This window comes from Muscardinus avellanarius (assembly GCF_963383645.1).
Source record: "Muscardinus avellanarius genome assembly, chromosome: 8".
Taxonomy (NCBI): Eukaryota; Metazoa; Chordata; class Mammalia; order Rodentia; family Gliridae; genus Muscardinus; species Muscardinus avellanarius.
In genome coordinates this window covers 51,322,346-51,348,980 of record NC_137794.1, presented here as the reverse complement: position 1 = coordinate 51,348,980, position 26,635 = coordinate 51,322,346, and the positions used below count along the sequence as shown (strand labels likewise).

Here is a 26,635-nt window from a genome sequence, read left to right as displayed (position 1 = left end):
AGGAGGTTGGCATAGAGGAGCGCCCTTGTCTCTTGGGGTGCACGGTGTGCCGGCCAATCTGGCTATGCGGGGCTCCCTCTGATGTGCTCCAAACATTTTTCTGACATAGTATGTTGTCCAGCGTTCCTGAGCATGTGGGGAAGGAGCAGTCTACTTTCAATGAGATTTCTTCAAAAATTTTGGGTGAATTAGATTGGATCTGTCTGCCTCTCCCAAATACTGGCCGCCACCGCCACCATCACCATCTTGGTTCTCCTCCTGAACATATTTCTTACATAGTATGTTGTCCAGAATTCCTGAGCATGTGAAGCAGGAGCGGTCTACTTTTGGGGAGATTTCCCCAACGGTTCAAGGTGGATTGGATTGAGTCTGTCTCTCCTGAATACTGGCCACCACCACTGCCACCACAGTCGCCATCTTGGTCCGTCTCTTCTTTCTTATATTTTAGATAGGAAGTCATGACTAGAAACGTCTCTGTATATTGTCCTAATCAGATATTTAAAAAAAAAATCTGTTGTCCAGGGTTTCTCGGAGGAGTACATGTCCTATTCGGCCTTGCCAACTGTTGCTGCTGCAGCCGCCACCATCTTCCACACCCTTCTTTTCTCAATTTTTGAAGAGCTCACCATATTTATTGCACCAGTATTGGGAATGGCTTAGGAAGATTTGAAAAAGCTCTGATTATTAATAGATATATTTCAGAAATAATTGTGTCAAAATGGCAGACCTGGAGTGTTGCCGACTAATCTCAGTTGGGTCGTTATTGTCAGCTCCCGGTCAAATCCTCAGAAAGATGGGGCAAAAGGCAGGTGGAGTTCTGCAGAAACTTATCTGCAGCGATTCTTTCCCCTCTATGAATTCCTTAAGTTTTTAGGTACGACGCTTTGGAAAGAACCTGAGATGGACAAAGGCTTCTTGAGCCAATGACACTTTATTACAAGAACCCCGAAGAATTTATACCCTTCACCAGTAAAGTTAATAATAAGAGAAAAAGAAGTGAATGCAATCACTGTGAAACAATAGTGAATGACACGTAAACAAAGGTAAAAAAAACTAGTCCGGTTTTCAGCTGGCTTTTGGCTATCCAGAGATTAACTCCGGATCTCCTCCCTGATCTTGCAGACAAGCAGTTCCAAAGGGCAATCTTCCCGAGGAAACGGGCACGCCCAAGGCTTGGAGGCTTCTCCGGGAATCTTCTTTAATCTTCTTGGAACTTTCCATCTTTTGTGCTCAGTCCATATAGCAAGTGTGGGGAGATGTGGTGATTCAGGTGGATGTGATAAGGTTTCTTCAGGTGTTGGCATTTTACCTTCTAAATCTGAAAGCTTAAGCAAACTCGCAACACAGTTTGGCAGACAAAACACCACAAACAACACCATGAAGTTCTTGGATTTAATTGTCAGATGTATTTCCTTAACTGCTGAGCACTCTTCTTTAGACAACAAGCCTATTAGAAGCCTACTCATCTTTAATAATCCATTTCCCTGTCACAAACCCTCTGCAACCTGCTTCTAACTTTCTAATTCCTTTCTTTCCCAGTTGGGACTTTCTTATGATAAGCTCTTTTTCATGCAGAAATGCTTTTCTTACTCTTATGGTATTTCATTTCCTTCATACATATATATTTAGAACATCTGTCCTTTATTTTGTCATATTCATTTCTTAACCATGCGGTCAGTCTCCCTTTCTCCAGGAATGCTCACACTGAGGTAAAAGTCAACAATCTTTTTCCTTGGGTCTATTGTATTTGGGCAGCTAAGTTGTTTATCAACTAAATTGCTTTAAGGTCACACACAAGGTTTTATCTTCTCTGTCTCTAGGCAGGATTTCAAGGATAAAAAGTTACCTTGAACTGAGCTACCGGTTACTGGAGTTAATGGCTTAACCTAGTGATTGCTGCAGCTGGAATGTTTATCACAGCATCTGAGTTCTGGCCAGTTTTTTCATTACTATTGAGCAAAGCCAAGGACGTTTAGACAAATTATTAGAGAGTTTATTTCCACGGACTCAGTTTCTTTTTATAGTCCTGATTTCACATCACTGGAGCAATTCGTGTAGAAAGTTAAAAGGAATAATAGTGAAGGGTATCTAAAAGTGGGGGGTACTTTGGCCAGAGACGATACCTCCTTCTCGGGGCTTTTTTGCCAATTAACTATGTGGAGTGGGGTCTCAACACATAGATGCCGAGGCAGCAGGATGTCTTGGCACTGGAGAGAGAAAGGCTTGGCTTTGGTCAGGAAGCAAACAGCTATTGAAACTTATATTAACTTAGATAAAAGTAATTAGCAAATCAATAGGAAAGGGGAGCTAGGGCTTCCTCTTTCTAAAGACAGATCTACATAATAATCTAGCTAGGATAGACCTTCTGATCTTGTGAAAGGAGACACCTTGCCACACCTTGCTGGGGAAGGAACCTTACAGGAACGTTTACTATGTCAGAATTACATAAACAAGATGGAGGTCCTAGGTATAAAAAAAAATCCGGCCCATGTGTGTCTCTTGGGTGTATTTCCTCGAATCGCCCTCCCCATGCCATTTCTGAATAGCATGGGGAGGAAAAAGTAAAGGCAAAACATTTTTGACCTTCTGATCTTGTTAAAAACATTTTTTAACTGTCTTTTGTATTTCGATCTTTTTAATAAATTTCTTTAAATTTTCAGCAAGAGTCTTGGCTAACATATTTTTACCCTTAGCTTAGGACAAGAACCTGCGGTTTTTCTGTTTTTCTGTTTTTTTGGGTTTTGTTGTGGTTTGAGGGAAATTGTGTCCAGGACCCTAACAGGGGTCCCGGGCACCGTTTCCCCAAAACCATAACATTCCCACACCGTAACATATTTCACTGTAACATTTATGATCATATTTTTATTTTTATTTATTTTTACTGGTGCATTATAGTCATACATCTTAATGGGGTACAAGATAATAGAGGCATACATGCACACATCACTCATTTAGCCCTTCCCCAATCCCCCCATTCCTCCTTCCCTCCTCATATTTGGCTTAGTGATTGACTTTGATATGTTAGTGGATGTACATCATATACATTAGGGAATTTCCCTCTTCCCCCCTACCATCACCCTGTAGTTATGCTTCCTTATTTGCTCATCTGTGGTCTCTCCTACTTCTTCTAGAGTTCCTGCTATGATTCATTTTCTCCTTAGCTTCCACATATTAGGGAGAGCATCTGATTTTTTACTTTTTTGTGGCTGACTAATCTCACTTAGCATAATGTTCTCCAGTTCCATCCATTTCCCTGCAAATGGCATAATTTTGTTCTTCTTTATGGCTGAAATTCCATTGTTTACATATCCCTTAGTTTTGTAATCCATTCATTTGTTGATGGACATTTGGGCTGGTTCTACAGTTTGGCAATTGTGAATTGTGGGCTATGAATATAGGTACGCATGTGTTCCTTTGGTAGTTTGGATCATATGGTAGGTTCCCTCCCATTCTTCTGAGGATCCCTCATACTGTTCTCCAAAGTGGTTGCACTAATTTGCAATCCCACCAACAATGTATCAGAGTTCCTACTTCTCCACATCCTCACCATCGTCATCATATTTTTTTTTCATAAGCAATTCCCAAAGTTTCTTGTTCCTTTCTCTGAACTGAGATTTGTGAGATTTTGTAGTTTTAAAGAACAAACTGGGTTTGTTTTCTTTTTGTGCATTTATGCTTTACCTTTTGTCCTTTAAATTTGGAGGGATTTGTTTTGATTTTTTTGTTTTTGACTTGATGCTTAGTTCAAATTCACTTATCTTTTACCTTTCTAGTTTTTAATACATATACACAGACACACAAGCATTTTTCAATTACTGCTTTAGCTTCCGTCTACAAATTTCAATATGTATTTCTTTCAAAGCTGTTCACTTAGATCATGATATTTTTGTTCAAAAAGAACTATTTTGCTTTCCTGTAACTGGACTTTATGGAATTGTGTTTTTGTCATTATTTTAAAAACACACACATTAAAGAGAATATTAGCAAACATCTTTTTAATTTTGCTTTACACATTTATGGTAAGGATTTTATTGCCATGCTTGCTGATTATAAGCATGCACCTTATAAGAAACAAGGAGGCTTCTTATTTTAGGTCTTAATAAAAGTTTTTCTGAGGGAAAAAAGCTGTTCACCACCAAACAATTTGTACAAATCAAATCAAGAGAACAGAAGATGCAGAAAGAAGAGCTGAGTGATGATTGTCCTTAACCACATGGAGGAATGCTGACACCTTTTCTGCCTCTGTCTTAGTGTTTTTGTTCCTGTCTTTTCTTCTCTCATATATCTCATTTCTTCAAAAATGTTTTGCCTTTACTTTTTCCTCCATTCTCCTCTTCAGACAGCTTTTTCTAACTCAAAAGTCCAGAAAAGTGATAAACTTTCCCACATAGGGCATGCTTTTCCCAGGAGGAGCCTCTTAAAGGTGACACAAGAAGAGGAGAAACATTTTAATGCAAAGAAAAGGAATAGTGGATGAGATGGGAGGGAAATAATAGGATGAAAAGAAGAGTAAAGAAAGAAAAGTGTTAGACCTCTGGTGTCCCTAAGATGCCATAATTAGGGAAAACAGTCATGCTGTTCTATGCGGGGAATAATTCATACTCTTGATCATCGACAGATACAAACGCTCCAGAGGAAGTGAGAGGGCAAGACCCTAAAAGTTGGCTCTCTGCTGTATACAGAATTGACAAAGTATGGCAAAGTAAGGTCAGATGATTTTACTCTCTCAATGATTAGGTAGTTTTACTGGAACCTGCCTAAGTTCAATGGGCTGAATGAAGCACATCAGGCAATCTGTCCACCATCCTGTCCTTTTGTTTCACTAAATTGGTCATAGTTACACTGATAGATAAATGACTGTGGTCGAAAAAAAGCAATGGCTTCCTAAAGATGAACCCGTGAAAGCATTGCCGATACAAGCAAGAAATTCTTGCACATGTGACTAAACAAAGGCTCTCAAGATGAAGAGGTTATCTGGATCATTCAGATGGGCCCAATGCAATCATAAGTGCATTAAAAGAGAGGGAAGAAGGCGAGAGAGTTATAGTCAGAAGAGGTTATGCGACATTGAAGTGATGAAATGATGCCTGCCAAGATACAGGAAGCTTCTTAAAGCAGAAAAAAGCAAGGCAAGGAACTCTCCTCTAGAGTTTCCAGAAGGAAGACAACTCTGCCAACACCTTGATTTTATCTTAGACCTATTTTGTACTTCTGACCTCTATAACTACAAGATACTAAATTATTTTAAGTTGTTCTATGATGATTTGTTAGCAGCAATGGGAAACTAATACAATGGTCAAATTCATGAGTATGGAAACCAAAGAGCAGGCATCTGGGCATAATGGTTGGTTGAACATCTGACCTGTGAGACCTAGTGACTCAGCTTGAGTACTGGATCTGCACAAAGCATGATTTGTTTTTGTTTGGGGTTTCCTCCACTATTCTAGGTTTCACAAGCATACAACACTGCAACACTATAAAACTGGCAAAGCTTGGAAACTTTGCAAACTACTGGAATTGTATTTTCACAAATTCCTTGGTGTCTAAGCTGGAGTCCAGGCCCTGGAGAAGTTCTTTCTGAACACTAATACCTCTGCCAGCATGTCATTCCTTCATAAACATGTGGTGCTGCCCACTAGTGGTTGGACTTTACTCAGTGAAACTTTTGGTGTCTGTCCTGGGCTCCTTGAGTCCTGGGTTTAGCATCTGCAATCATTTGAAGAACACAGAATGCTACTGAATTTGTTCAAAGGAAGACCTGTGTGATGGTAAGAATCTAGGCAGAAGGAAAGATTGAAGAGGTTAGGGGGAGGCAGAGGAGACTTGCTAGAGACTTATTAGTGTGGCTTATGCCAAGCAAAGGCAAATATTCTATATTCCAGCTTTAATGAACCCAATAATTGCCACCACATGTGCAGAACATGCTAATCAGCTATTAAATCAAGTTTAGAAAATCTATTTTTATTAACTACATGAAGAATGAATCTTCCTTAAGTTTTATATAGTTATTTTATCCCTTTCATTCACCTATGCACTAAAGCTTCAGTTTATCTTTTGTTCTTTAAACTTCTCCTTATTCCTCTGGAAAATGGGAAACAATGCAAATATTGGTCATTATATTCTGAATTGAGCAGGACTAGTTAGACATTTAAATGTTTACTCTGGGTAAAATCTATTAGGCAATTAGTACCACCCCAATCATAAGGTGAGGAAAGGGGGTCCAAACAGATTATGTAACTCACACAAAGGCTCACTATGGCAGCGGGGTGACGTTCAATCACAAGACAACCTGTTCAGGGCCTGGACTCCAGCTAAGGGGTCCTAACTGTCTTTTCATCATTTGACATTTTCATTTGTTTAGTGCCTATTGTTCCTAACATTGGTCGATGTGTGGGCTACATCAGGAAACAAAATAGACAAAAAATCTTGACCTCGAAAATTTATATTTTAGTGTACTGGCAAGATCCTGAGTTCATTTCATTGTATCGTAAGGTACTCAGCCACAAACAACTATCATAACACTCCACTGAGATAAAAGCAGCATCCTAGCTATACTTTCCTTGGGGACATGATTTCAACACTTTAGCATAAGCCCAAGGGGGTTCTTGAGTTCAGCCTTCCCGTTAATTTATGTTTTAACAATAAGAGCTGGAATGAGGCATTATGATTCAAGTTTTAGTTCCAGGATAATTCCCAAACGGTGAAATGCAATTGCGTGCTTTTGGTAGTATAAGTCTTCCTTCTGTTTTGCAATTTGAATAGCTCCAAGCCAGGACCAGGTAAAGCAGCCAGCTCATGTTGGATGCTACTTAAATGTTGAATCCAATCTCTAACTGAATGTGGGGAATTCAAGGAATTCTTTCATTTTTTGTAATCTCCATTGCAGTTGGCACTTACTATAATTTCTGTCTCTCTTTTTTTTTTTATGCTGTGAGAAGTTTGGTGGAGTTTCTATGAGAATAAGATTTTCACTCTTGCCGGGCGTGGTGGCGCACGCTTGTAATCCCCGCGCTTGGGAGGCAGAGACAGGAGGATCGCGCAGGTTCGAAGCTAGCCGCGCGCGCTGGTTTATGAGACCCTGTTTCCAAATAAAAATGTAAAAATTGGTCTGGGAGTGTAGCCCAGAGGTAGAAGGGCTTCCAGGAACCCCAGTACCACCACCAAAAAAAAAAAAAAAAAAAAAGATTTCACTCCTACAATATTTTAATAGAGAGTAAGTGGAATTTCTACCACAGTTATTAAAGCACATAATGAAGGAGATGAAAACTTCTTAGCACCCATAAAAATCCATTGAGAAGCGCTGAATTTGGAGCATGCTTGACAGTCTCAGACAGAAATCTTGGAGCAGCCTGCCACCTTCAGGATAACTTCTCTAATAACTCTGAGAAAGAACACTGGTTTTACCTTCTGTAAATTCCAAAGCCCAATCCTAGTGTCTACTTTAGGTTTTCTGATCATCAAGGATGGATGCTATGCTCCTTGTAGGGCTTTCAGTATGACAGAAAGAGGTGGCCTGTGACCTGCTTACCCGGTCCTTCACTGCTGCGTTTTTCAAACCTCCCTTATCTTTCAGTATAATTAAGCATTATATTTAATAACATTAGTTTTCTTTAAGTGAAAATGTCCCTTCAATTTTTTATTACTTTGTTTCGATTATTCTTGCATCTATTCTTTCCCTAAATCAGTTTTAAAAAAAAAAAAAAACTTATCTGTTTCATTCCACTAAGCATTGTTGAGAACATTAAAAGCAGATCTTTGCAGCCACTTCGGAAACTACTTCCTTCTCGTGGATTTCTTCTACTATGGATTAATCACAATATTTCTGAAAAATCTAAAATAAAAGCAGCATCAGAAAACCCCATTCAGAAATGGGGTGAAGAGGAGACGTGGGTATGTTTGTTTTTTCCAAAAGTGCTTTCAGTAAGTTACGCTAAAGTGCCAGTTTTAGGCAGCAGAGCCGAGAAATAGTGTAGGGAGGGAATGACAGGGTGATTGGCTCAGTGCTTATTTCATAGTATGGAGCAGTAAATCAAGTTAGTAATAAAAATGGAGAAAAAAGAAAGGGAAGCAGCATAACTAATGGTAGTAACTTTAGGTCAAATGAATTATGAGAACGGGATGTTAAATAAAGATCATGGGAAAAAAAAAAAAAGGACCGTGGCTAGGAAGACATCCGGAAAGGGAACTGCGAAATACAGAAGCTGAGATAACAGAGCAGCAGAGAACAACTATTCCTAGAGAATTTTCCTTACACAAAGCAAAAAAGGGTGATTGCAGCACCTCTTCTGACCTCGGCATCGACCTGAGAAAAGACTATCTTCATCATTTCCTTTCGATCTCGGTATCACGTGGGTAGCTTTAGCCAAGTCAAACCCTCTCCAGAAGAGTTAACTTAGAGGTTTGGGGTGCAGGGCCTGGGAGCGTCGCTCAGGTTCTCTGGGACACCCCGGGCCCGAGACGGAAAAACCGCGGCGCGCTCCGCGCCTAAGCCCCGCCCTGAGCTCAAGCCCCGCCCCAAGAATAAGCCCCGCCCCGAGCCTAAATTCTGTTCCAACCCTAATCCCCGCCCCGAGCGTAAGCCCCGCCCCGGAAAAAAGCGCCTGAGATGTTATCCAGACCGCGACGCGTTGCGTGGCCTCCTGACCGCCAGGGGGCAACATGCGCCATCCAGCGCCTGTTTCCCGACGCGCGTCCGGCGTGACCCCAGACGTGCGCATGCTCCGAGCGCGCAGAGGTCACCGCGCCGGTGTTTTCCCACGTGCTTCGCGAAGCGGAGGGCAACATGCTATGAAGAGATGGGTGCTTGGGTGACTCGCGCGTTCAGGAACTTCAACCTAGAGAACCGCGCAGAACGGGAAATTAGCAAGATGAAGCCATCCATGGCTCCCAAGCACCCTTCCACCAGCAGCCTGCTGCGGGAGCAGATGCGCGGTGAGTGGCGCGGCGCCCGCCCAGCCCGCCCTGACCTTGCGCTCGCCCCGCGCCGCGCCGGTCCCGCCTCGCTCCAGCGCGGCCCGCTGGGGACGGCGGGGCCTCCGCCGCGGCGGTCTTCAGCCCTGCACGTGTTACCAGCTCAGGGTCCGCGGGATCTTGTGCAGCCCAAGTTTTCTCCAGGTGTCTTCTTAAAAGGAAGAACGCCAAGCCTGACCTAGCATATTGATATTCACTTAAACTTTTCTCCTAACTGTCCGAATGATTGTTTATTTTAAAAAATTGAGTGACCTCTTAAGTGTTTAAGAGCTTAGAGGAAGTTTTTCTGTTTCTAATGTTGTGGCCTTTTTTTTTTTTTTTTTTTTGTCCTTTCCTTAGACTATCCAGAAATTAAGGGAGAAATAACTAGAAAAGATAACAAGCTGCTGTCATTGCTCAAAGATGTATATGTGGATTCCAGAGATCCTTTATCTTCTCTGCAGGTAACGTGTTTTTTAATTAAGTAAATAAGTATTTACTTATTTGAGGGCTCCAGGAGATATGACCAAGGTCAGTGTGGCAAGTAGTAAAAAGAGTGCGTGCTCTGCTGATGTGAAGATAACAGTGTGGCTGTGGCCAGAGCAGGCTCTGGCAGAGCTGAAGCTCAGTGGTTGAGGCAAGGCACATACGCCTTGGCTTGTTGAATATTTACCAGGATTCTTAGACTTGTGAGAGTACTGACTGAATGCATCTGAGTAAATTATATTTATGTGTGTGTCTGTGTACTAGGGATTGAACCCAGAGGCATTCTACCTCTGAACTACACCCCAAGTTCTTTTAATTTTTTATTTTGAAACAGGGTCTCACTAATAGATCTTTCTTATATTCCACAGAATTTGTGAGGTTTGGTAAAGTACTTCTAGTAGCTGTCATTTGAGTGACAAAAGGAGAACATTAATACTACTTTCTTACTCTCCTGTGAGTTATGTTCTAATCTTAGGAACCCCTTTGGTGTTGGGTTTATCAGATTTTTTTTCCGTGTTTTTAATGATGTGTTCAAATAGGATATGTAAGATTAGGAATAGGAAATGGAAGTCCATATAGTATGTGTGCATATGTCCCTATGCCATACGTAAGACCATAAAGTATTCAAATGCCAGGCACAAATGCATTATATATAGTGGTGAACAAAACAGACTGGGTTCTTGCTTTCATAAGGCTTATGATATTGTGAAGGACACAGGCATTAAATGTCTCAGTGGGATCTTTCTGAAATTGGAGGATGAAGAATGGCCTCAGGAAGTGACATTTAAGCTTAGCCCTAAAGGATGAATTGGATTTTTTTCAGGGAAGGTTCTAAGTAGGGAGGAGTTTGGCGAGAGGACAAGGAAGTACCTACAACTCCCTGATTTTTTTTTTTTTTCATTTTTATTGTATGGAGTTTTGTAGGTAGGCAGTAGACTATACAAATATAGCGATTTATATAATCTTTAGAGAAGAAATAAGATTTGCAAACTGCAAGTGATAGTAATTATAAGGTTCAGTTATCACCAAATGCCTACAAAAAAGGTGTAAGGATTGATGTCCATGTTGTTTGTTCTTAAACTGATACTAATACCACCAAATATTGCTTCTGTTATGTTATGCTAAATCATGCATTTGGAAATTGGAACTTGGGTGTGTGGAAAAAAAAACTTTAATGGTTTAATGTATAAGACACTGATGTAGTACATAAATACACAATAGTATTAAAATTTCATGAAAGATATTAGGGAAAGTATAAAATGACTTTCTAGGGAGAGCAATAATGCAAAATTGAACTGCTTGTTTAAAGTCTTTGCCCTGAGCCGGGCGTGGTGGCTCACGCTTGTAATCCCCGCGCTTGGGAGGCTGAGACAGGAGGATCACATAGGTTCCAAGCCAGCCTCAGCTACTTAGTGAGGCTCTCAGCAACTTAGTGAGACCCTGTTTCCAAATAAAATATAAAATAGGTCTGGGAGTATATCCTGGAGGTAGAAAGCCTCTGGGTTCCACCTCTAGTCCACCAAAAAAAAAAAAAAAGTCTTTACCCTGGCTTCACTTCTTTCTTTATTGCTGACTGAATTCTGTGCAATATCAGTCTTTTTTGTCCTTTAAGACATAGAAAGGCTGGGATGTCTCTGTAATTATAAAAGTGTATGACTTTTATATAAAATATTTGGCATTAAATAAAGTGTTCAGTGTGTAGAAAATACCAGTGTAACCTCTTCAAATGGATGGGCAGTTGTCTAAATATAACTTACTGAAGAATCCAGACCTTTTCTAATTTATTTTAAAAATGCTGCTATACATATACATACTTGTCTGTTTATATATGGATTCATCAGTTCTATTTTTATTTTATACTAGAACCATACTACTGAATTATTAGAGCTTTATATTATACCTTGATATTTAATAAGTCCTTGTTGGATTTTGAGTATAATTGGAATTTTTAGATTAATTGAAGAAGGATTAGCACCTTTTAATTACTGAGTCTTTGAGGGATAGAAGGAAATTATAAGTGAGAAGATTCTTTCACCCGAAGTTTCTAAATTATTTATTGTTAATATAGCAGAAAGTGAGTGGTTTTTATATTGTAGCTATCTACATTGTTAGGTTTTTATTTCTAGTAGGCAGGTTTTATAGTTGACATTCTTATTTTTCTAAAGATATCATATCTGTGTAGAAGTATAGTTTGATCTACCTTCCTAGTATTCAATTCTTTTATTATGTTGTACTTATTTGTCTTGCTAAGAAATTTTGGGTTTATCCTGAGAATTATGGGAAGTCATTGAGTACCATGTCAAAAAAAGTATCAGATACCAGGTGTGGTAACTCATGCCTATAATCCTAGTGCTTGAGAGGCTTAAGGCAGGTTCAGAGTCAGCCTTGGTAACTTAGCTAGGTCTTTAGCAGCCTGGCAAGACTCTGTTTCAGAATAAATGTAAAAAGGGCTGCTGATGTAGCTTGGAGATAGAATGCCAGTGAGTTCAATCGCCAGTACTGTCTATCCCACGCCCAAAAAATAGTGTCATATTTGAGAGTGGGCTGAGAAGGAACAAAGTACATTTTATCCAGTTACAGGAGACCAACTAGGAGATGTTTGCTGTAGTTCCTGCCAATTATATTGTTATGGAATAGGGTACTTTAGTGATGAAGGAGGAGAAAGGAATGGGATCCAGAGAGGCTCAGGAGTCACCATTATCAATGAGATTTTGTCATAGATTGAATGTAATGAGTTAGGGGAGGGATGTGTCAGATATAATCCTGCTTAGGGTGTGGAATATGGGAGAGAATAGAACTGGTAGTAGGTTCAATTTTAGACTTACTAAATTTGAAGTGTAAGTTCATTATCTAAATACAGATGCCAAGCTGGAGGTGGTGGTGCATGCTTGTAATCTCAGTACTTGAGAGGCTGAGACAGGAGGATTGCAGGTTCCTGGCCAGACTCAGCTACATAGTTGAGGCCCTTCACAACATAGTGAGACCCTGTTTCAAAATAAAGAATAAAAAATAGGGCTGGAAGTATAGTTCGGAGGTAGAATGCCCCTGGATTCAATCCCCAGCACTGCAAAAATAAATGAATGAATGGAGATATCCATTAGGTATTTTGAGATTTGTATTGGAAGTTAGAAAAAAGGTATTGTCTTAAGATCACAGATTTGGAAATCATTAATACATAGGCAGTAATGGAAGGTAGGGAAGTCTGTGGGATTCTTTTGAGAGAATATTTGTAGTTAAAAGAGAACCTTGTAGAACTTGTGACCTATTGTCATTTAAGGGTCTGCCAATAAAAGGGCCATGAAGAATGAACAGTGGGGAAGCCATGGAGATTGGAGGTGGAGGGAGATAGTTAAAAGTACGCTGAAGTGGTCAGCAGTGTCAGATGCAGTGAGATGTTGTAAGAATTCAAAAAAAGACCTAAAGAGTACCTTAATTAAGTAACTCAGATAATGAAAGGTAGTAAATATGCCTTTTAAATCTTAACTAAAGAGAAGGAAATTGGTCATAAAGGAGATATCGGTTTTAGATTTGGTGGAAGTTCTAAAAAGGTAGTGACTACAGCATTTTTATATGTCGACCAAGGCATAACAATAGGCAGGATGTGATTGAAAAGAAGAGGGACTGATTGGAAGGATTCGATAATAAGCATGGAATACAGAACACAAATGCGAGGATTAAGCTTGGATGGGACAGAGAGAAAGATGAGTGTGTATAAATTGCTTTATTTGTTTATCTTAGAAGAAGAAGTGAGATCTTTAACAATATTTGAATTTGAGCTTGGAGGCATTGAATATAAAATGCAAAACTAGAAAATAGAATGTAAACTATCAAGTAAACTGTTAGTATCAGTCTTTAGAAGAATTTCTAAAGCAGGTACAGTTTTTAATCATTCATGTTCTTTTAATATACAGTTTGATAATCCCTTTTCTGAAATGTTTGGCACCTGAACTGTTTTTTTTTAAATTTGTGGGTATTTGCTTTTGCATAATGAGATATCTTGAGGATAGGACCCATGTCTAAAATTCATTAATTGCTTCATATATACCATATACACATAGCTTGAAGGTAATTTTTTACAATGTTTATAGTGTACCTGTGCTTTGACTGACCTATCGCAGGGAGTCAGGTGTGGAATTTCCACTTCTGGGGTTATGTTGGTACTCAGAAAGTTTTGAATTTTTAGAGCATTTTGGATTTCAGATTTTCAGATTCACCTACATATGAATAATGGGGTGAATGAATAGTGTACATTCAATTATTATTTTCTAAAGCTACCTAAATTTCTTAGTGATGATGGAGCTGTAGTTATGAACAGGCACTATGGCAAAAAGAGTACTGTATTAAACTGTGGTGCATTATAATGAGAAAATGTTGTTTGGGGAAGCATGTGTAGTATTTATTTGAAGAGAGTGTAGAACTGAGAAGCATGAAAGAAGATGAGAAATCTTTTCTTGTACTAAAATCCTTTTTTTCTTTTCTTTTTTAATACTAGGTAAAAGATGCTGAAACACAGCCAGGGACAAAGGAATTCAGATTGCCAAAAGACCACTTTGATATGATGAACATTGACAACATTCCCAAAGGCAAAATTTCCATTGTAGAAGCATTAACACTTCTTAATAATCATAAACTTCATCCAGAAACATGGACTGCTGAAAAAATAGCACAAGAGTACCATTTAGAACTGAAAGATGTAAATTCTCTTCTCAAGTATTTTGTTACTTTTGAAGTCAAAGTCTTTCCTTCTGAAAATAAGAAGGCAATACAGTCAAAATGAAGAAAATCATGAAATTACTAGTCCTTTGTGTGCTTCCCATTCCTGTGTCCTCTTTATTTCCTCCCATATTAATTTATGCAAATTACTAAATGTTTAATGCTCCCTGCTTTGAGAGCATACTATTTATTGAGCTCTGTTGATTCCTCAGGGTTGCTCGTGGAATGTTTTTGTTTTCTTTCAAGTTAATTTGGTTTAGATGTAGTTCTTTTGCATATGTCAGCATGACTAATCAGCACCTCTATAAATGAAGGACAGTGTATTATGCATATCATACCACCTTTTATCTTAGTAATGTTACCTGAATCCCACATTTAACAAAGTTTTACCTTCCAGTTTAAGTGTTTAGTACATTCTTTGTTTCGGATATTGAAGTTAAGAACTTTCTTGACTCTTTAATATGACATTTTCTTGTTAGAGAAAGAGAGTAGGGTAACTTTCCCAAATATCGATAGAAGACTGATGATGAAATCAGTAGAAAATACATTTATATTAGGATTCTTGGGGACAAGTATTGGCAAAAATTGAATTGGTTTTAAGTGTGGAATAAGTATCTTAAAAATTGTAAAAAGTAATTAGTATTTATAAAATGTTAGGAATCTGCTTAAACAAATAGTAAGTCTAAAAGCTTTCAGAGAGGCAGAAAGTACTGAGATCTATTTGAAAAAATAATGTATCCCTTGGTTTGATTTATAAGAAATTTTAATCAGTAAAATCAAAGAACCAGGATGTGTGTGTATAGTATATGTGAGTATATGTACATATAAAATAAATGTGCATTTCCCCCAAAAAATATATCCCCTAATTTAAATGCTCGTTCAAAGATAAAAGGAAAATATCAAGTAGAGGCATAAAATATGATCATTGGAGGGGAATTGGGAAATGTCTGCCTCATTAATAAACTTAGGAGAACCACTTATGTCTCTACTAAGATCATGAGTGGGATTATGTGAATAGCTCAGTCTAATAGGTTATTACCTGTGGGATCTTGGGCAGATTGTGTACCCTTGAGACTAAATTTAGTCTACTATGAAATGAGTATAATGCCTTAGTATGGGGTTACTGTGAAGATGAATTAAATACTGAAAGACTACAAAGGACCAAGCAAGTATTTTTTATAATTGAGAACAGATACCTAAGTTGGGCGTGTGACCTAAATTTCTGTAGTTTATGACAGCCAGGCCCAGGATTTAGGTTTTCAAAATCTTATTATTTTTCTGTTATGCCAAGAAGAAGCATATTTCACAAATGAAGAGAGTAGGGGTTGTGGGAACTGGGATTGCCAGTGTGCTTCCAACAGAAGACAGACACCACTTTTTCCTAACGATTTCCTCTGGACGTGGTATGGAAGATACTAGATATTCAGGATATTGATATTATGAGGCTTTTGTAGTAATGGTGGAAACAAAAAAAAAATGGACTGAGATGGGAAATTGTAAGCTTGTTTTCAAATGCAGTACCATGTGAATGAGCTATATTGTGGTTCAATGCAGTAGGTTTATTATGAAAAAACATGGGAGAACTCAAGTGAATGTATAGTTGTACTTTTAAACTCCTGTAAGTCAGCACTGTCATCCTTTCTGTAAAGATTGATACTTGAATCACTAGCACTGCTATTTCTGAGCCATTCATTCTGTTTAGATCTTAATTGTGTGGTTAGGCAGTTGTAAATATGGCTTCTGTGATATCAAAATAAAGAACTTACCATGTCATTCTACAGCCTACTATCCTCCTTATGTATAGGAGAGCACTTGGTTAATAGTGGTGTCACAGAACATGCATGGAATTAAGATTCAGGAAACCTGGGTTTAGATATCAGCACCACAACTAGCCTTATCATTTGGATTTGGTCTCAGCTAGAAAACAGGTTATAATAGTTATTAACATTTTAAAAGCAGTTACTATACTATGCCTTAATATAAATGCATAATAAATATTAGGTTATATAATAGATATAAGAATAAATATATTTTATAGTGAAAGTTGGAACACAGATTTTCAGAAGTAACTTAAGAGTTTAGCATAATGGTTTGAAAATAGAATGCCCCCCTAGCCCTTATTTTGGAAATGGGTGGCAATGTTGGAAGCAGGTTGTGATCTCAGCAGTGGGCTGTGGCCCAAGCTGGTACAGTGTCCCTGGAGAAGGTGGGTCCCTAGGCTGCAGCCATGGGGTTATATATGGTCCCTCCTCCCCTGATCATTCTTGTCTCCAGTCTCCATGATATGAAAGCATTATAGTTAAGATATAAAATGTCCCCTAAAAGGATCACTTACTAATGTTGTAATTAAGCCACGAGGGTTGTAATCCCAGTAGTGAATGAATCCATTGTGATGGATTTATCCTGGTGGCATGGACAGGTAGGGTGTGGCTGGAGGGAGTGAACCCCTGGGGTGCAGCTTGAAATCTGGGTTCCTCCTGAAATCTATCTTGCTTCCAACTTCCGTGATGTGAAGAGCCCGGCCCATGTACTCTCTCCACCTCCTGCCATCTGCCATGCCCTGAGAGCCAAGGATCCCAGCCTTACATGGACTGAACCTGAAAACATTAGAAGGTATTTCCTCTAGGCCGGGCGTGGTGGCGCACACTTGTAATCCCCGCGCTTGGGAGGCAGAGACAGGAGGATCGCGCAGGTTCGAAGCCAGCCACGCGCCCTGGCTTAGGGGACTCTGCTTCCAAATAAAAAAAATATAAAATAGGTCTGGGAGTGTAGCCCGGAGGTAGAAGGGCTTCCAGGAACCCCAGTACCACCAAAAAAAAAAAAAAAAAAAAAAGTATTTCCTCTAAATAAATCAATCTTTTAGATGATAACTAAGAATGCTGACCAGAACAGAGCGAAGCCTTGTGTTTTTGCGCTCTTCCTCTCCGTTTCCTGCCGCTCTACTCTAGATCTGTGGTCCCCATCTCACATGGACCGAGCTCAAAATCTCCAAACTGCAACCAAATAAATCTCCCTTTCTCTGAATTATATGTTAGTCTTTTAGATTATAGCAGTGAAAATGCTATGGCACTTAGGAAGTGTTGAAGTGTGTATTTAAACTCTGGTAGACTATTTTCAGAACTTTGTATTCCTAACTCCTGTGCTGCATGAGATGGCATGCAAGTTGCCTGGGACATAAAAGACCATATTGACTGTGCTTGCTGAATATGAGAATCCCCGTGGAGCTGAGGGAAATACAGATACATGGGCCCCTTTTGCTGTGAGAGACTAGTATGTTTGGGAGACTCCTGAGTGGAAGGAGATGCTTTAAAATTTTTTATTGACCAGTAACTGTCCAGTGTGTGCTGACCATCTATACAGACTGACATAATGTCTGGGTCTAAAGTTAATTGTGAAAGAAGATGAGCAGGGGATAAATAAAAGTGTGGCCTTGAAGGGTTTTGAGTGAAGAAGGAGAAAAAAATTCTGTAAGGTAAGATTTGGGGTTAGCAGCATCAGAAAATATGTTGGTCAGCTTTTCATTGTTGTGACTGAAATACCTGACAAGAACAACTTAGAGGACGAAAGATCTATTTTGGCTCATGGCTTTGGAGGATTGGACCCATGGTCACCAGCTCTGTTGCTTTGGGCCTCAAGTGAGACAACATGCAAAAGGCTTGTCAGAAGAAAGCCACTTCGCCAGGAAGCAAAGAGAGAAAGAGGGCGCCAGGGACAGGATAAGCCTTTGGGGCACACCCCAAGGACCTCATTCCTCCATCTAGGTCCTCTTCATTAATCCATTTAGCTGTCAATGGATAAATTTATTAATCTATTGATGAGGTCAGAGCACTCAGGACCCAGTCATTGCCTAAAAACCCACCTCTGAACTTTGCACATTTGACCATGCTTTCAACACATGAGTTTTGAATGTTCTAGATCCAAACCATTACAAGAGGAGAGAAGGAGATAAAAAGGTGGGCAGGAAGCCAGACATAGTGGTGCATGCTTGAAATTTCAGCATTTGGGAGGCTGAGACGGGATGATCGCAATTAGAAGACAGCCTCAGCTACTTAGGCCCTTTGCAACTCAATGAGACCCTGTTTCAAAAATAAAAGCATATAGGGCTGGGGGTGTAACTCAGAGGTAGAATGCCTCTAGGTTTTCCATCCCTAGTACTGCAAAAAAAAAAAAAAAAAAAAAGTGGGCAGGATAATTGATATCTAGGAAGAGATAAAGGAAAAGCTGTCCTAGAAGAGAGACCCACTGAAGAAAAGTGGGTAGATTGGTAAAGTTATACAATAAATATGGTTATACTATAAATAAATGTGGTCATGTAATTTGTTGCCCAAATTGAGACATTGAATAAGAAGGTAACAATTACATTAGGACAATTCACATGAACTCTAAAAACCAGGAGGTGTGATCATCCTAACCACAAATGACACTAAAGAGTTCTCAAAGGCTACCTGGAAGCTGGATCTAACCATCTTAGCTCTACCATGTGAACTTTGGGGATCATTCCATCACTCAAGAAAAATTCCTATAGCCAGGTACAGGCAGTGCATGCCTATAATTCTAGTACTTTACAAGCTGAGACAGAAAGATCATGGGTTCAAAGACAGCATGTGGTAACTTAGAGCATATTTCAAAACTGAAAAAGAAAAGGGGGAGTTGGGGATGTAGTACAGCTGTGAGGTAGAGTGCCTCTGGGTTGATCCCCAGTACCACACAGACACAAAAAGAATAGTTCCTATACATGCCAGAAGGTTTTTATTTGGGGTTTTTATTTGGGTCATAAATACCTTCACATGAGCATCTTCTTTTCCATATTTAATCAATGCCTTTAAGCATCCATAGTCCCAAGAAAATGTAGGTGGGGATAATTAGTAGTGGTATGAGGGAGCACATCTATGTATAGGTGTAGAGATTGAATGGACATGGCTCAGAGCACCTTGGATTGGGGCTGTATGTAAAGATACCCTGTTGGGTATAAGTTGAAAATGTACAAGAAACAAGCAACTAGAAAGGATTATAATGAAGGTGGGCATGGTGGAACACAGTTCTAATTCCAGTATTTGGTAGGCTGAGACAGAAGGACTGCAGGTTTGAGAGCAGCCTCAGCAAGTAGTGGAACTCTCATCAACCTAGCAAAACCCTGTTTCAAACTTAAAATAATAATTAATAGTAATAATAATAATAAATAAATAAATAAATAAAAATAAGAAAATAGAGCCAGGAGTTTAACTCAGGGGTAGAATGTTTCTGGGTTTAAACTTAGTCACACACACCCCAAAAGAAAATAAAGGATTATCATAGTTCTATACACTTCAAATAGACACCACTCATCTCTTGATAGCTACTCTATCTTACTTGTCCTGACAAAGTCCAATCCATATAACAGTTTGAGAGAAGGGATGTCCATCCATTTGTTTTACCTGGATACCTCATTCTTCTGCATTAGCATGAATTTGGTCAAAATCTCTCTATAAAAACAAAAACCATAGTTTAAATTCAAAGTATTTAGATCACTAATTCCATAGAAACCCCAGGCTATTTTTTTTTTTTTTTGACAGTGTCAATGCCCCAACAGTAGAACAAGGGTATGGATACAGCTTGACCTGACCACAGTCATTCTGAAATTGTTATAACTGCTGGGTTCACCCCTAACTCTGGTTGTTTTTTCCTGCATAGTTTCCCAGGATGCTATAAATAGACAAAACCATTAAAGTGGTATGTAGAACTTTGTGACCAAACCCTAGCGCTAGGAATATGCTTGACGCTGATATGAGCTTGAGATAAACCAGCTGCATTCTGACTTGGATGATGTCATTTTTGTCCTGACCACTTTATAAGCCCCTAACATTCTGGCCCCAATTAGGAGGATCCACCTGCTTTTTCTGTCAGCCAGGTCCCTGCTTATGTTATTAAGTCCCCAATAAATTGCACTCTGCAACCCTGGATCTTTCTGCCTCTTTGGTCACATGACACCTTGGGGATCAGTTCTGATACACTGAAGATTGGGTTGTTGCAAAAGGAGACTTAAGGAAATAGACAAGGGGAAAAGAGTGTCCTTGGGGGAAATCCCAGGTTGACCATCTAACTCCATGGGGGAGAGAAGTGGCCCCTTCATTAAAGGCTTATAGCATTCCAAGTGAGTATGGGTACACCATGGAATCACTGCTGGGTATAGAGTATCTGTGTGCAGAATGCCACTTATCCCACACTGTAAGGAAGGACGGTGTCTTGCGGCTTCAGGGGAATGGCCTTGCTGTGGCAATCTAATTGGACCCCAATGTTCAACTGGCTGCAGATAAGAATATAGAGACAATAGAGAATGAGTTACAACTTGTGTGTATGTGTGTGTGTGTGTGTGTGTGTGTGTGTGTGTGTGGTACTGGGGGTGTAGCCCAGGGGCTTTCTACCTCCGGGCTATACTCCCAGACCTATTTTTATATTTTATTTGGAAACAGGGTCTCACTAAGTTGCTGAGAGCCTCACTAAGTAGCTGAGGCTGGCTTCGAACCTGTGCAATTCTCCTGTCTCAGCCTCCCAAGCGCTGGGATCCTCCACCATGCCTGGCTAAGGAGTTAGAACTTGAAGGAAATTTGCATCTCTCTAACTCTCTATTAGGCTGTAGTGTGGGAGCCTAGGTGAGAAAGTGGAAGACCAGGATTCCAAGCTAGAAACTCTAACTTACTGCTTTGTACCTTACAACTGACTCTGTGTGTGTGTGTGTGTGTGTGTGTGTGTTTGTTAGTCTAGAAAACAAGTGTGAATTGATTTTGATATGATCAAAGTGGAATTGGGTAATGTGTGCTTTATGCCTCCGCCATCTTGTCTCGCACTAAGAAGTATGAAAAAAAACTAAAAAATGGAATTCAAAGAATTGGAATCTCTGGGAGAGAAAACAAGGAAGAACCCGAGTGAAGTGCTAGAGGACAGGTACATGCTCCACCTCCTACTTATCCCCTCAGTCTATTATGAGATTTGCTTTGGCTTTTTTTTTAATATTAATGCAGAAAACAGCAAGGCACAGAACATCTAAAAGCAGGAGGGGGGAGGCTTCTTATTCAAGAAACTATGACTGTTCAGGAATACACTACTGCAGAATTGTTAGATATTGCACAAACGTTTAAACAACTCCCCTGTGAGCATCTGACTGCCTGGACGGTGAGATTCTGGTACACAGAAAGAAATGGCATTTCTTTGGCAGGAAATGCTGATGAGAAAATGAGTAATAATACCACTCATTCAGCTTTAATCAGCACCTACATAATTCCTGCAGATCCAAGGAAATCATCTTGGGCATGAGAGGCATGGCCCTGTACCCTCTACGGAAAAGCACTGAGGAAGCCTAGGGTATTCTGTAGGAATCAGGTATGTGACAAACCATTTATGCCTAGTGATAGGCATAAATGGTTTATTTAACCTGTGATAGGGTTATTATTATTACTACTATTGTAATTATACATCTTGAGGTTCAGAGAAATAGAGACATTCATGCACTTGGTGAGCTTCCCCTCGGTTCCCACGCCTTCCCCGTGCACAACATTGACATGAGCACTGATAATTTTGTATATATACATCATGTCCTTTGAAGTGTTTCCTTCATCAGCCCTCTCTCCCCTCACCTGCCTCCCTCCCTTAGGCCCCCTTGATCTCTAGGGGTTCTCCTTTATCTAGAGTCCCCTTGGCACCCCAATTTCTCACTAGTTTCCACATATAAGGGAAAACATCTGAACCTTCTTTTTTTGTGGCTGACTAATCTCACTTAGCATAAAATATTCTCTAGCCCATGTTTTTCAAGGACTTGATTAAACAGTTGTATGTTCAGAATGAAAACCAAAGTGTTACAGAATACCCACAAGAATGGCACAGCCCTTTCCTCTCCCTCCTCAGCCACCTGCTTGTCGGGCAGAATTTTTTAGCATATAGGCAAGGTTATTGCTGTGATATTTTGAATTTAAAATGCCCTCCAGACCTAATGGAGTAGACAAGGCAGCCATGTTAGAGATGGGACTTGGTTACTAGAGGAGGGTCCCTGGGAGACAGTGTGTGTGTCCTGGCTTGCTTTACAGCAGTGTGTCTCTTTGACCTTTCTGCTCTCTGTCCCTGCCATGATGCCTTGAGCATGTGTAGCCATGCAAGCTTGGAACCCAGCCCCATAATGGACTACAACCTCTGAAATCTCCAGGAGTGGGCGCTAACAAACCATTTTCCTCTGTTTCACATGCCAGGTGTTTGGGTCACCGTGGTGAAAATGCTGACTGAAAGAGTTGCCAATTTAGGAGAAACCGGACATGAATGGGACAGGTAGACTTTATCACAAAACCTGACAAGAAATAAAGACAAATAAAAATGGGAGAAAAAAATAAATGGGGGGGGGGAGCTAGTTAAGATAGCAGTAAAGCAGCTGTGCTATGATGTGCTTTGTACCATCATCCTCAGAAAAGAGATACGACGCCACCTACCTACTGTAAACTTGCTAATCTTCCGGAAGGATCTGAAACCTGAACAGTTTCAATCTCTTCCATTTGCTTCCCTGCAGGAGCTGAGGAATTTTTAAATTCTGGCATTACTGGCTACATGGGATAGACTCCTTCTACTCTCTGTGAGTAAGGGAAGATTATCCTCTTTCGGGGGACACACAGATGACTGTGTACTCGCTACCCACAAGGGGATGCGCTGGTAACTCCAGGAGTCAGAGCCCCATGAAGTTCCTCCCTGTGGTCAGTTTGGGTAAGACCTATTTGATCAGGCAGTACGAGAGAGGGAACGGCTTCCCCAGACCCCTTACAGTGAAGGACATACAGGCTTTTAGGGGACTCCTGAGTGATTGGGGCTTTTGTTCGCTAGTTCAGTGCCTTTGTACCACTGATTAAAGAAGAGAGCTGCGTGAGACTGGGATGCTCCCCAGCAGGAAGCATTTGAAAAGGCAAAGATTTTGATAGGCAAAGCACAGGCTCTGGGCACCCCTCTTTCAGGCATGCCAGTGCAATTAGATGTTACGAGTACAGCAAATGGCCTGAGTTGGATCCCTGACAAGAACAAGGACGAAAGGTACCTTTAGGTGTTTTTTTAAATCACATTTCTGGAAGGGAACTGAAACTAAATCTACTTCAGAACAGCAGTTTCTAGCAGCAAACAATGATTTTCTACAGGTGAAGCTCACTGGCCAAGACTTCTGGTCACAGTATGAACTGGCCTACCCAGAAAGAGGGTGGAAGGCCCATTTCACCAGCCTCAATCCACTATAGTGTGTGTCTCTAAGTGGCATGCTTGTTCACAGCAACATAGTGACCTCTACAATAGCTCATTAGCTCCTGAGCTGCAGACAGTATTGGGCCTGGTTATCTATGAACCTGTCTCACCACGGTAGGTGGCTGAGCCAGTGCCTGTGATCTCATTAGGGCTAAGGAGGCAGCCCTAAACTAAGAATACTCAGTGTACAGAAGGATCCAGCAGGGGGAGCCCAAATGTCTGAACTGCTGCTGCAGTATAACCTGTAGCTGGTACTATCAAGTTTCAGGCAAGAGGAAATCAGAACATTCAAGGGGTGGAATTATAGGCAGCCCAACTGCAGGTTCACAGCCAACCTCAGCAACTTAGTAAGACTGTTTTCAAATGAAAACATAAAAAATGGCTGGGAGTGAGCCTTGGAGGTAGAATGCCCCTGGGTTCAATCTCTAAAACCACAGGAAACTAAAAAAAAGGCATTTCCTAGCACAAAAGCTAATCATACTGCCACTATCAAAGGCCTTGAAACTTAAGTATTAGTTATGGATACTCGAAGGCCACATTGCCACTCATTTCATGAGACATGCCGTCCCAGATTAGGCTCAAACACATGTATCTCATGCTATTCAAGCTGCCATATAATCAACCCTCAGGCAGCAAATTGGTGCTGGAGTTTGAATCTGGAATGTTCCCCATAGAAACTCATGTGTTGAAAGCCTGGTTCCCAATGCAGCAAAGTTCAGGTGGGTCACTGAGGGTAAGGCCTTTAGAACTATATCTGTCCCTGGACTGTCTGTCTGTCCGTCTGTCTGTCTGTCTGTCTGTCTCTCTCTCTCTCTCTCTTGCAGCTGCCATGAACTGAGCAAGCAGCATTCCTCCACCATGATGTTTATACCTTGATGCCAGCCAGCCATGGACTGGACCTCTGAAACTATAAACCAAATAAACCTTTACTCCTGTAAATTGTTTCTGTCAGGTATTCTGGTCACGGCAATGAAGAGAAATAGTTTGTTAAATCAACAGATAAGGGCACTATTAGGCAAACCCACCTTGACTGACTAGACTGAAGTCATTGCAAAGTGTTAACAAATTCAACTTGGATACTGGCATGCCTGCTCCTTATGTGTGTCTGGGGGCTCTGGTCCCTGCTACAGAGACAATCCATACTCAGGCTATATATCAGATGTTATATTGCCATAATTGATATACAGACAGAGAGCACTGCTATTTTTTGTACTATAAACATTAAATTCAGGGAAGGGGATAATCAATGGGAGTGCTTAACTGGCTTATTTCCCTGAAATGGGCTAGGAATAGTGTGAGGAGTGTCAAGCCCTTCTTTTTCTCTGTTGATCCTATTGGACTCTGGACTTATGGTTATGGCTTGTGCCCTGTGTGGCTGAACAAATACTTTGGGGCACTACAGTTGGCTTTGTGGTCTGGAGTGCCATTTTTCTGTTTTAGAAAATACTCGTGGTCCCTGTCCTGCTGGCTGCGGTGTGTACTATACTACTCCACACTAGCCCCCAGCTGCTGCTGACACCACTGTGTTATCTAACAGAAGATGGCACCAGCATTGTCTTGCTGGTTTATGTTTAGGATTCATTACTGATGTCCACATGTAGAAATAGAGGGACTTCTGATAAAAAAAAAATATTGATGTCCTTTTTGTGTGGTACTGGGGATGGAACCCAGAGGCATTCTACCTCCAAGCTATACCCCTAGCCCTATTTTTTATTCTTTACTTTGAAACGGGATCTCACTGAGTTGCAAAGGACCTCACTAAGTAGCTGAGGCTGGCTGTGATCCTCAATCTTCCTGTCTCAGCCTCCCAAATGCTGGGATTGCAAGCATGTGCCACCACACCTGGCTAAAAATATGTTAATTTCTAAAATAAACCTCAAGCCCTTTTCTACTTATAGGTAGATAAATATTGACTACATTTAATACATATATATGGTAGTAAAATTATACTACCTAATGATGTTTGAACAATTTTTTAATTTTTGTATACTTTGTAGCATATTGTATGGTAAATATAGCCATTTTTTTCTGTAAATGTCTTCCTTCATTTCAAGGTAAGGATAAAATAAGTCATCCAATAATTTAACTGAACTTTGTAATGAATATTACTACTTTTATTTTAGAATTTAATTTCTTTTCATTTTTTAGGGACGCATTTCATATAGTAGTATGTGTGTGGTATTTTAATTTTACTTTTTAATAAAGTAACTTGTTTTTAATATACAGCATTATGATTTGATGTTTCTACATGGGCTAGTGACTATATTGCAAATACTTTATATTACCGACATAAGAAATAATACAAATGGGTTACTATTAATTATTTAGAGTCTCATTAGTGTAGGAAACCTCTTGCAGAGAGAGTCCTAGAGTATTCAACTCTGATTTTGTACATTGTTCTTTAGGCTGTTAACTACTGCTTTGTCACTGATGTCATTGGTTTAGATAAGGAGATTTGAAATGGAAAAGGCATTTAAAAGATGTATTATGGAAGGAAGGAAGGAAGGGATGGAAGAAGATACACACAGAGAGATTATATTTTGCCTTGTAAGCATCTCAGACATATTCCAATGTCACCCAAGCAAAAGAGTGCCTTTCCTTTTCTTAGATTTTTTTCTCTTGCATCTTTTTCTTTTTTCACTGGCCTCCATGCTTCTGGAGGAATAGCAACATTTAAATCGAAGATTTTTAAAAGATCATATTTAAGAGAATCTAAAGCCTAAGAACAATGTTCTTAATGAGGTTTTTTAAAAATGAGGTCACTACATTCTATTTTTTAAGAGACCCACTTCTTGGCAGGTCAAATGTGTGACCCACTTCTGAATGTAGACATAAGATTAATCTTGTGATTTTTAAAACTTTTTATGCTTGTCAAGTAATTTGTTGTGAAAAAAATATAAAATACGGCTGGGGTGTATCTCAGAGGTAAAATGACCCTGGGTTCATTGGTTCAGTCCTCAGTAACACAGACATACAGACACACACACACACACACACACACACACACACACATACACACACACACACTCTTAAACTTTCCTTAATAGTTTTTTTTAATAAGAGAAGCAGTTTTTCAAATAATTTTCTCAAGTCAAAACATTGTTAAGTACTCATTCATTACAAATATTTATTGATTGATTTCCTTTGTGTTAGAAACCTATCTAGAAGTTGGGAATCTAGCAGGGAAGATAACCAAGTCCCAAGTCTTTTGGAGCTTACAATGTTATTCTTAGCTGCAGTTCAGTTG

The 26,635-nt window shown here is 39.9% G+C and overlaps 1 protein-coding gene across 1 annotated transcript; it reads left to right on the top strand.

Annotated features, from left to right (window-relative positions):
* Window positions 1-8,746: 8,746 nt before the first annotated feature.
* Window positions 8,747-14,212, top strand: NDUFAF4 (NADH:ubiquinone oxidoreductase complex assembly factor 4; the record flags this gene model as incomplete). The annotated part of the gene is made up of 3 exons (XM_080700454.1): window positions 8,747-8,931; window positions 9,310-9,413; window positions 13,928-14,212. The coding sequence occupies exons 1-3, from the start codon at window positions 8,796-8,798 to the stop codon at window positions 14,210-14,212; spliced, it is 525 nt and encodes a 174-aa protein (XP_080556580.1). The 5' UTR covers window positions 8,747-8,795.
* Between the last annotated feature and the right edge of the window lie 12,423 nt (window positions 14,213-26,635).